At 63.0% G+C, this 10,838-nt stretch overlaps 1 protein-coding gene across 1 annotated transcript; it reads right to left on the minus strand.

The window, feature by feature from the left end:
- Positions 1-31: 31 nt before the first annotated feature.
- Positions 32-10,024, minus strand: TSC22D4 (TSC22 domain family member 4). Its single transcript, XM_007442593.3, has 4 exons — positions 8,501-10,024; positions 7,247-7,410; positions 2,106-2,157; positions 32-1,426 (listed from the first exon to the last, which is right to left on the minus strand). Exons 1-4 carry the CDS (start codon positions 9,269-9,271, stop codon positions 1,226-1,228), a joined length of 1,188 nt encoding a protein of 395 aa, XP_007442655.1. The 5' UTR covers positions 9,272-10,024; the 3' UTR covers positions 32-1,225.
- Between the last annotated feature and the right edge of the window lie 814 nt (positions 10,025-10,838).

Genomic DNA, 10,838 nt, shown 5'->3' on the forward strand with positions numbered 1-10,838 from the left:
TTTGCCGTTGTTGGACTCTGCAGACAGGGAGGGCCACGTTTGCAATGTGATGCTGGACCCCACTTTGGTTGGGGTCCCAGCGTGGGATTGCAAATCGGCTTTCAGTTGGCGGGGTGGAGGTTTGCCCGATCCTGAGCTGACCCCGAACGCACCAAACAGCAGGCAAAGACAGCAGCCTTGTTTCTCTCAGCCCTCGGGAACACTGTGATCCCCTGGAGGGGAGGAAGAGGGAGGCGGGAGCTGCGGACAACAATACCCTTGTCCCCCTGCCGTGCTCTCTGCAGGCAGGCGTCCATGTGCCCTACTCCTCCAGCTGTTTGGCCCAACCTCTCGCTCAGCATGGAGCCACGTGCTTGGGCGGAGAAGACAATGGGTCTGTTTACCCTGGCCTGAGATTCAGCCGCAGCCTTGGGGGGTAAAAACAATGGGGGAGGGACTGCTTGTGCTTGGGAGCTCTTTGCAATGGGGAGGGTGCAGCAGAGAAGAAAGCTGGGGGCACCAAGCAGCTGCAGCACCCTCTTCTGGGGCATATCTTTGAGCATCCATGGGTGGGGAGTTGGACTCGGTGTTCCCGGGGACCTTCAACATGCTCAACGGCTGCTTTTAGGATCGGATGCAGACGCTGACAGAGCCCTCCTTAGCTGGACCTCAGCTTTTTTTCTGAACGCCCCAGATCACTACACACCACACAGAGCAACTTTAACAGCTAGGTACTTTAATAACCTGAAATACTGCAAAAGTGCCCTTGATATAAAATTATTGCCAGCTCCATACACCCCAACCTCTGTTCTTCATCCCAATTTCTAATCATGTCCATAGTACCTTGAAAAAAGCCCCCTCCAACCGCCATTTCAGTGGGGCAAGTGCATCATTCTCCCCCTGAGATTGGGGGAGGAGAAGTCCAGCCAGGGAGGGACCCCCGGTCCGAGAGTGGTTTTTCTCACCAAGCCTCTGAACCTCACCTCCCTGGCTATGAAACATATCCTGCTCCTTTCAGAGCTGGGGGGTAAAACTGCATTTAATTCCCCCCCAGAAGGCACGTGCTGTGTTAGTAGCCCAGTTCCCCCCTCCCGCCCCCAAAGGCTGGTTTCACAAACGCACATGCGCACGCACACACACACACACACCCCTCCAACTCTGCAGGTTCACATCTGCGGGAATCCGTTGGCGAGCACCCTCCCATCGGGCACTCCTTAGTGTCAGCAGCCCTTCTGGCCATCCGAGGTCATGCAGAGCCGCTGGACGGTGGCTTGGGGTCGTGGAGCTGAGCCTGGAAATGGCTGAGCTGCTCTGCGTTGGCCAGGGAGCGCAGAACGCTGTTCTCCTGTTCCAACAAGGCGTTGCGCTCCGACAGTTCTTTGATCTGTTCCCTCAGAACCTCTACCTCTTCCCGCACCGCAAACATCAAGTGGCTCTTTACAAGGTCCTGAGGAGGAGGAGGAGGAGGCGGCAGACGCTGTAAGGTACATGAGGACCCCAGAACACCAACCATTTCCCCACTCGGCATTTGCAAACCTACGTTGTGATCTATCCTTTCACAGAAACACAGCAAAAGGGGTCGCCTGTATTGCTCTTCTACCAAGGAAAGGCGGAGGCGAAAAGGGTGCGACTCCCCCAAGGACTGAACCTGGCTCTCCTGATAAGGTTGGGTCACTGCAGGCTCTGCAAACTCTTCCTAGCAGGCCAAGAGCTTTCCTCTAGCCAGCAGCAGCAACTTTTCTGCTGGGGAGAACTACAGGAAGTGCAAGTTGCCACTAGAAGCGATCTTAGCCTCTGGCCAAACCCCGCAAGTTCTGAACGTCTCTGAGCACGTACCAGAGGTCTGCTTCCCACAGCAGTTGCCAATTTACTGGAGGGACTGGTGATTAGCTTCTGGGACTTGCCCAGGCATATAGGTCTAGGACAATAACCTCCAAACATTTTACCTTAAAAAAGGATTAGGCTGCCGCAGTGGGTTAGGGGACTGGGACCTCCTGCTGCGGAAGCTCGGAGGGCTCGGCCCCTGCGGGAGCAGCTCTTTATCTCGGTCGCTGCAGCCCTTCCGTGCCCACCGGACCATACCCACCCCCACAGGGCCACCACCCCTGCCCTGTCCCCTGACTCACCATGGCTTGTTCAATCTTGTTGTCGATGGCAATCATGCTGCTGTTGGTTCCACTGCGAGAGAGAAGGACCAGTGGGTTGGATTACCGCACCAAAGCCAAACCAGTTGCTGTCCCTTGCCGACGGCCCTCCCTGCACTCCCACTGCTGCCCTGCGTGGCCTCCGCCCTTCATTTCGCCCCCCCAGAGTCGGCCCCTCTGCCACCCGGGCCCGCCAGGTGAAAAGCAGCATCCCTGGGTCGGGCCCCCAGAAGGGCTGGAAGCAGATGCCCAGCCACTGTTCAGCAGCACAGGGGCAGTTCCACGGGCAGCGCGGGAGGCACTGGACCCTCCTGGGATCCCTCTGTTCCGGACGGGGGGCTTGCACTGCCCCCTCCCGTGCCCTTCTAGCCCCAGCAAAGTCTGCCTGCTCCACCGGGTCAGAGTCCACCCCGATCCTCGGTCTGCACTCAGGCAGCTCATCGGCACCTTCCCAGAGAGCTGCGTCAGGCAGGTCTCTCCCCCGGTCTTTATCTCCCACCTGAAGAGTCCAGATGTCTCTTGCTAAGCTCGCTCTGATCAGTTAAGCCAGCAGTTCTCAAAGTCTGGTCCGGGGCCATATTCATAGAGAGAGCCCACATAAACCAAAGCTCTTTGGGGTTCTCAATCCTTTTAAGAATGAGACGGGCACGTCCGGGAACCACCGAGCTAAGCAAAGAGGACCGCTTAACCAAAGGTTGTGCTGTAATGGCATTTGCACACCTGCCTACCCCGTTTTCTGAGGCCACACCACAGACTGACTAAACGAGTGGAGTTTGCAGAAGATGCAGAGCTGGAAGGGATTTACACAAAGTGAGCTTTGCACGCGCTACGCAGCAAACCAGCTTGGCTTTGGCTGACCTGGTCCAAGGTGTTCTGTGAACACAGCCAGCCATCTGCACGGCTGAACCGGACCGTGCGCAAGTCTCCCTTCCTCCACAAACGACCTTCTCAGGCACCTGACTCATCTCTCGGCCCCACTCTCCCCTCCCGTCCTCGCACATGGCCCCCCGCCCGGACCCCTCCCCGCTACCTGTGAAGGACCAGCAGGAGGGAGACCAGCGTCTGGTCCGCCTCCTTCTTGCGGCCGTTCAGCTTCCTGAGGCTCGGGGGGGTCTCCTTTGGCTTCTTCACCCGAGCAGGGGAGGAATCCCTGGATGAAGCTGGGGAGGTGCAACCACGCTGCCGGGGGCGATGGGAGGCCCCCGGATCAGGGAGCAAGCAGCAGCCACAGCCTGGGCGCTCCCACCGAGACTCGTAAGCATTCACCAGGGATTTGACAGATGCCCTTCGGCGGTCCAGAGACATCTTCCCCCCCAGGGAAGCTCCGCTCCCAGGGCACAGGAGGTCCCAGACGTCCTTCTGGGTTCCTGGTCTCTGCAACGGCCTGGTGGTGGGACCCCCAAATGCACTTCCTTTTCTTTCTCCTTTCACGTCCTGATAGTTTGGTCTCCCCAAGATCACCCGAGGACCCTCCTGAGCCTCAGTCCCTCCCCATCCATCTGCTCGGTGCCCGCCTCGGGAGGCAAAAGGCCGGCGGCTGCAGACGGGAGCTGAGCCGGGGAGAGGCTGGTCTTGCACGCAGCCCCAGCTGGACAGGGAAGGCGATGGACGCTCGCTGGGCCAACGGGCTCCTGGCTCAGCATAAATAGCCATCTCTGTGCCGGGCTCTCGGCCCCCTCTCATTCACTCTCATTGGCTGGGGGGGCGAGGGCGCCCCATCCCCATCCTCAGTGGGAAAGCGAGCCAGCCAGCAACTGGGCCTCAACTGCCCCGGCCTGCCAGGAGTGCAAGAGCGGCGGCAGCGGCAGCAGGGCGCTCCCTCTCCTCCGGCCCCCCCACGCCCAGGACGGAAGTGGCAGGAGGCGGCCGCCTGGCTGAGCGAAGCGCCCCCTCCGCTCTCCACCCCCCTTTCTTGGCTCTGATGTGGCAGAGAAAGCGTGCAATGGGGGGGTGCACAAAGAAACCTTTATAAACTTGCCACCTCTGTTTATGCCGGTCCCGTCCAGGGAGGGGGGGGTTCTGGGGTTGGGAAGTTGTTATGGAAACTGGGAAAGGAGTCCAGGCGCATTGCATAACCCAGCAGCACCAGCCCCTTGAATGCAGGCCCAGCCTGAGCCCCAGCCTGGGCAATGGGGCAGACGGGCTGAGAGTCCACAGGAGAGACCGTCAGCTCTGTCGGGGGGGCCTGGGGGGGCACGGGGAAAGGCAGCCCCGCCCAGGGGCTCTTCCACAGCCTGCACAGAGGAAGCGGCCTCCCCTCCACGAGGCAGGACCGACGCGGCCCCCTTCTCCCCTCACGCCAGGGCAGATCCATGGGAACTCTCCATCTGCCGCTGAGCTGCCTGGTGAAGGTGGGGGGAGGCGTCCTGGCAAACACGCCACCCGAAACCTCACAACGTGCCCGACTTTTGCGGCCTAGCAGGGGGCTGCTCGGTTCAGCACGACGTGTTTCAGCTGTGGCAACGTGAAGATGGGTGGGCGTCAGGCTGGCTGGGGAGTTCTGGGCATTGATGTCCACCCATCTTCACGTTGCCACGGTTGAAAAACACGGGTTTGGTGTCTCAGGTGAACAGCCACCGGGTGAAGTGAATGGGGCAGGAGGACCCAGACGGCTCTGGGCTTGGCCGCCCCCCAGGCTCCCACCCTTTGGCAAGGACTCCCCGTGCCCAGGAAGGCCCCTTTCTGGCTGGGTAGAGGGTTCAGCCTGGAAGAACTGCTTACGGCACATCCTTGGCATTTCCTCCCTTGCCGTCCTGGGAGAATCCACCCGGGCCGCCCTCCCTCACGGTGTCCATGTTTGCCGCTAGCCAAGGTAGGCCTGCCATCTGCGCCTTACTACCCTTGCGCCTGCACAGAGTATAAAACCGCCAGAGAGAGACCCAAGCAGAGAACTCGGAGGTTGGGAAGCCAGCACTACGCCCCTGGACTTTTCCCACAAGTGCTCTGTGGAAATCCACAGCCCCCATTGCTGGGGATTCGACTCCAATAATGCCGGGGGCTGCGGCATCCCAAACCACGACACTTTCTGGCGAGGGGTGGGGGTCAGTGGGGCATGACAGGGTAAGCATGAAGACCAGATGTTCTGGTTCTGAGGGGAGCTGCCTCCCTTGCTGCAGGGCAGAGAGCGGTGTCCTGGCAGGAAAGAACAAGGCGGCCGCCACGGTTAACACATCAGATGCTTCCGTCAGCAGACAACCCCCCTTCCAGGATGCCCGCCTCTATGCCCCAACCGGCTCTCCCAGCCCTCGGAAGGGTTTATTCTGGGCACGGTTTCTTTCACCCTTGCGTCATTGGACCAAATTTCCCAGCCAGCACTATGAAGTTTGAAGTTAGCCCCCTCATTCCTTCCCTGCTGCCCCCCCCCGCCACTTATCCACGGCTAAGAATAGCAGAGTCCCTCCTGGGAGGAATGTGGTGGGTGCTAGGCTGAGCCAGCCAAGGGGGCTCTCAATAAAGGCCCCCACTTGGCTTTTGCGGGGGGCAGCAGAGGGACAAAGCAAGAGCAGGATGGAAGGCTTTCACAGGAACAATGGTGGGTGCAGAGGACGAGGAATCCGAACCCAAATCCCTCCCTGGCCTCGGTGTGCCCTTGAGCAAGTCTCGGGCCAGCCATGCTCTCTGACCGACCTTTGCGGTAACAGAGAGTGACTATGGCATGGGGAAAGATGGGATCGAGGCCCCGTGGAAGTCCACTGTGCCCGGTCCTCAAAGAAAAGGCGCAAACGTGGGCGTGGAAGAGCCCTCGGGACCCTCCAGGGCAGCGGGCAGCTGCAGGCCAGGACAGCAGAAGCAGGCAAAGCAGCGGGACGGGGACCCTGGGAGGCCACAGCTGAATCCCAGCCAAGGGCCCCCTCTCCCTCCCCAGGTTGATAGACGGCTCCCGCCTTGGGCTCCCTGCCGGCAGCGGGTTCGGAAATGCTCAGGCACGGCTGAGGGCTGAATCCAAGAGCCGCTGCCCGCAGCCACCAGCACGAGCTGGAGGGCGAGGCACCCGGGCAAGGAAAGGGCGGGGGGCAGGGGGGACTTGGCCGCCGGCCTGCCTCCTGAACCACGCGTCGCTGAGAAGGCGCAGCTCCGGGGAGGCAGGGCGAAAAGAAGGCTGGGCTGAGAGGCTGCTGGGGTTGCGGAGGGTCAGGCTCGAAATAGACTCTTCTCCACCCCCCTGCCCCCCCCCCGGGGCTGGCCAGCTCCCCGCTGCGTCAGGATGGAAATAGCCAAGGGGCAGCAGCTCGGTTGGGAAGGAGAGCCGACCTCGCCTACCTGGGAGGTGGCCGAGGGGGGGCAGGATTCTGAAACTCCAGGCGCTCCTTCCCTCTTCCCCACAACTCCTCCGTTCCATCCGCCCCTACCCCATAACTCCCCTGTCCCGAGACAGGGATTGTTTGCGCCAGAAAGAAGCCACAGATGTGCGTCACTGGAGCAGCGGACGTGAAGAAACACCCCTCCAAAGACGGGCCTATTTTGTGGAAATTGTTCTGGTACAGAGAGCTGTCCTGCCGCCGTCAGGCCCCTCTGACCGCGAGCGATTGCAGCGCTGAGCCACTTCCGAGGGGTTTTGTTCCGCTCCCCCAGCGCCTGCAGCCACACGCGGGAACATCCGCTCCCTCCTTCTGACAACACCTCTGCTCTCGCTTCCTTCCTCTTGCCCAAGCCTGAACACTCATGCTGCAGGGGGAACCTACGCTCAGACCTCTGCTGAGACAGCTACGCGCCAGGAGCCCGAGCACGTGCAGGGCGCAGCGTCCCTTCCCCAGGGAGCCAGCCCGGACGCACGCAGAGAGCCAAGCGCCCAGGCCAGGACCCTGGCCCTAACCAGAACCTCTCCTTTCCGCGTTAAGAAATCCGGCAGGCCTCCTGGAGCAGGCTGCAGGTCAGCCTTCCCTCCTAGGTGTCGCCTGGGGCACCCAGGCTACCAACATGCCATCCGCTCTTGTTCAAGCCTCACCTGCTCAGGGTCTAAAAGCACGTGGCAGAAAGGCCAGGCCACTGAGGCCAAGGGCAAGTGAGGGAGGCCCTGCCAGACCCAAAGTCTCCCCTCCTCACCACAGGCGTTACCAGCCCCCCCCCCCACAAGACTTGGCACAGCTCCTCAGGGATGTGCAGACACCCCAGCCCACCCCTACCTGTCATCATCACTGTCATGGGCAGCCCCCATGCCGAACACCGACCGGGCCAGGCTGAAGCGGGCAGCGCCAAAGGGGTCCGAAGTTCTCCGGTGGGGGCTGGCATCTCGGAAGAGCAGGGGAGCCGGAGAGGATGGGCGCGAGCGGGTCTCTCTTGGCAAAACCTGGCAGGAGGGAGAAAGAGCTGAGCCCCCCAGGCTGGAGGGCCTCTCTAGGGCAGGGAGAATGGGGGATTGTCCAAGGTGAGCGAGAACCTTTTGCTTCTGGCCCCTTTTGGACAGGGGTTACAAGTGGGATGACCCAGCTGCTAGGAAGGGGAGAGGCCCAGGGTCACAGGGGCTCCCCCCGAGTTGGGTGTGAAGACAGGAGATGCCTGCGTGTGGTGGCCAGGGGGAAGACAGATGGATTTCGAGGAAGAGGCTGGTGGCGGGGCGGGGCGGGGCGGGGCGGGGCAAGGCAGGCCACACCTCCCCTGCCCAGTGCTTGGTGCCCCTGCCCTCTGGCCTTGGCAGTCCCAGTTGCCAAGCTCTCGCTCAGCCGCTAAGACATCTGAAGGGCCCTTGGCTGTGCGCAACCCTTCTGGGCCACTAGAATTGGGTGGCCATCTCAGATGGGGCATGGTTCCGGGTCAAGTGCACCAGAACAGGCAAATGGACTTCCCACACCCCCACATCCGCCAAGGTCTTTCCTCGCCTTCCCCCAAAGCAGTTGGGCCCCTAAGGTACGTCTGAAGATTTTCTACTGGAGAAAGCAAGCCACCCTGGGAAGCTGCAGCCCCAAACTCTGCTGGACCGGACCCCATTTCTGAGCACTCTTCCCCCTCGGCAGAGCGGCTGGTGGATCTTCAGCAACACCTGGAGGGCCACAGTTTGCTAGGTTCCTTAAAGGGCATGGACCAACAGCAGGTCCAGGACTTCTGTCTTGTCGGCTCAGAGGGGTTCCCCACCCCACTGCCCGTCCCTCCCCATGGACAAGGGAAATGTTAAGACCTGTCTCACTGGGCCCTGTGAGGATGAGAACAGAAGAAAGGGCAGATGTCGACATGCATCTTTGACGCCTGAGAACAAGGAAGCCCGAGTTTCAGGCAGCCGCCTGGTTGAAAGAGCGCCCAGAGGACCTTGCTGGAGGAGGACCTTCTCCAAGCCAAGGTCCCTCTATTCTGGCCTCTCCTGGTGCCCGGTTCGGGGAGATTGGAGGGGAGGAGCAGGTACCCAGGAACCCGTCTCTGCTCCTCACAAACCCCGCATGGCTCACCTTGTGCCGCTCTTCTGTTTCCCTCTGGATGAGCTGGGTGACGCTCTTGGGCAGCAAGTGCTCCTCCACTCTCACCACGGGAATGGTGCCAGGCGGGAGAGGGTCTCCGGGCTCTTGGGTGCCTTCCTCCAGAGCCAGGGGTCGCGTCTCAGCCGTAACTTGAGGGCTACGGAGAGATGCCGGACTGGGGGGAGTCCTGCTGGGGCGGAGGACAGGCAGGCCGCCCCCCAAGGAGCGGGCCTGATGGGCCGAGGCCCCGGGGACTGGGAGCACCAGCAGGGACTGCAGGCAAGGCCCTCGGCGCGACATCTGGGGGCTGAAGGGAGACGGCTTTGCCAGGAGGCCTGCCACCTCCAGCCGGGAATCCAGGGACTGAGGGTGCCGTGCAGAATCGGCCAGCCGCCCCACCAGGTGGTGGTCGATCTCCTGCTCGTAGAAGTCCCGGCAAGTCCAGCGCCCACGTTTGTACGGCTCTCCCAAGCCCTGGTCTAGTTTCACAACACGAAACCGAGAACTGGATGTGCCGCCGATGGAGCTTGGGAACAAAGGCGCCAGTCCCGGAGAGCTGGGAGCCGAGGGACCGTTTTTGGGCCTGATGCCACCATTGGCCTGGGGATTGCCATCTTCTGTGGGGTTGGCCTCATCAGCTGCCACCATGGCTGGCCTGGCAGAGGACCCCTTGGCGCCCCCCCCGGGCGGACCCTCCTTCTGCTCATAGTCAGAGGTGACACTGGTGATCTGGAAGCCGCTCTTCTTCTTCCCGACGCTCATGATGCCACCAAGCTGAGGGGCTCAGCGGGGTTTCCAAGCAAAGGAGCGGCTAGCAGGACCGCTGGACTGGCTGCCCCCCGGCCATTGCCGGGCCAGATACAAGGCCAAAGAATCACCGGCCCAGAGGCTGCACCCCAGCCGATCCGAGGACAGGACAGGCCCACCAAAGGCGCCTGGATCATTCGGCCCCGGGAAAACGTGGAGGGGCCAGCCAGGCGCTGGCACTCTGCAGCCCCGCTGGGCCGGCTGACGGGAGCTAGAGGTTGGTGCGCCCCGGCCAGGACCAAAGCCAGCTTAAGGGGCATTTGCCTGGCAAACGTCCCGCATTGTTTGACTTGCAGCCGGAACTTTCTCCTCCAGGGATCGGGCGGCCTCTCGGGGAAGAGCAGGGGCTGCGGGGTCCGTCGGCGCCTTCCTCGTCTCCCCTCGGCCCCAGCGGGATCCCCGCGGTCCCGGACAGCAGCTCAGGCGGCTGCCGGGCCCCGCTCGGCTTCGGGGCATGTCGGGGCCCGGCCGAGGGGCATCCCCGCTGCTCTGGCGGCTGCAGCCAGCCACCGGGACGCCCTCGCCCCTTTCCTCTCCCCAGAGGCAGAGCGGCGCGCCGGCCCGCACGCCTCTCGCAGGCCCAGGCGGCTGACCCTCCTGCGGGCAAAGTCGCGCGCGGAGCTTGGCTCGGGCCGGATCGCGGGGAGGGCGGGAGGGAGGCTGGCAGCTCCGCTCCGCTCCTCTTCCTTCTCCTCCGCGCCTGCTTTCGGCTGGCTGTTGACAAGTCCCAGCACCAGGAAGTCCGGCCCCCTCCCGACCAGCTGACTGGCTGACGCCCCCCCCAGCTGGGGCCCGGCCAAGGCGGGCTTAACTCCTCCGGCACCACCAGGACAGCAGCCCGTCGGCTTAACCCTTTCCCTGCGCCGAGCGGCGCCCCGGGGCGCCCCCCGCGGGAAGGCCCGCTTCGCTGACCGCAGAGGGAGAGGCCGAGACCGGGGCCGGCCTCGCGAGGAGCGCCGGCGTAGCCGGAGGAGGGCGAATCCTTGAGCCCACCCGGCGCTCCCCCCGGACTCCGCTCCTTTATTTCGGTTAATAAAGTTACACCGACCCCCGCCACCGACCCCGCCACCCCTCTCGGCAGTAAATTTCAGCGGCAGCAACAGCGAAGCGATCAGAACAGAGAAGCCGCCAGCGAGCTCCGCGCGGAGGAGCGCCTGGCAGCTGGACAGCAAGCTCGCCGGCGCCCCCGAGGGGAGCGGGCCCGTCCTCCCGGCAGGCGGGGGGGCGGCCCCCCACCGGCCTGAGCATCGCTCGGAAGGCGCCCCTCCTTGCCGCCATCCCGGACGGAGACTGCGGGAGGGGCGCTGCCCGGCCGGCCGAGCGCACAGACCAGAAGCTGCGCCCGGCCGGCCACCCGCCCGCCGGCGGAGAGACTTTCCCCTCTCGCCATCCTGGCTGGCTCTCCGTATTTTGGCTTGGGCGGCGGGGGGGTTGCCCATCCCCTCGGAGGGCCCCCGGCAGCGGGGGGCAGGCTGCGTCCGCGGCTAGTGGACCAGAGAGGCGGCGCCGCCGCCGAGGCTCT

This window comes from Python bivittatus, unplaced genomic scaffold, assembly GCF_059951505.1.
Source record: "Python bivittatus isolate LINGU-HERP-01145 unplaced genomic scaffold, Pbiv_v1 ctg000370_np1212, whole genome shotgun sequence".
Taxonomy (NCBI): Eukaryota; Metazoa; Chordata; class Lepidosauria; order Squamata; family Pythonidae; genus Python; species Python bivittatus.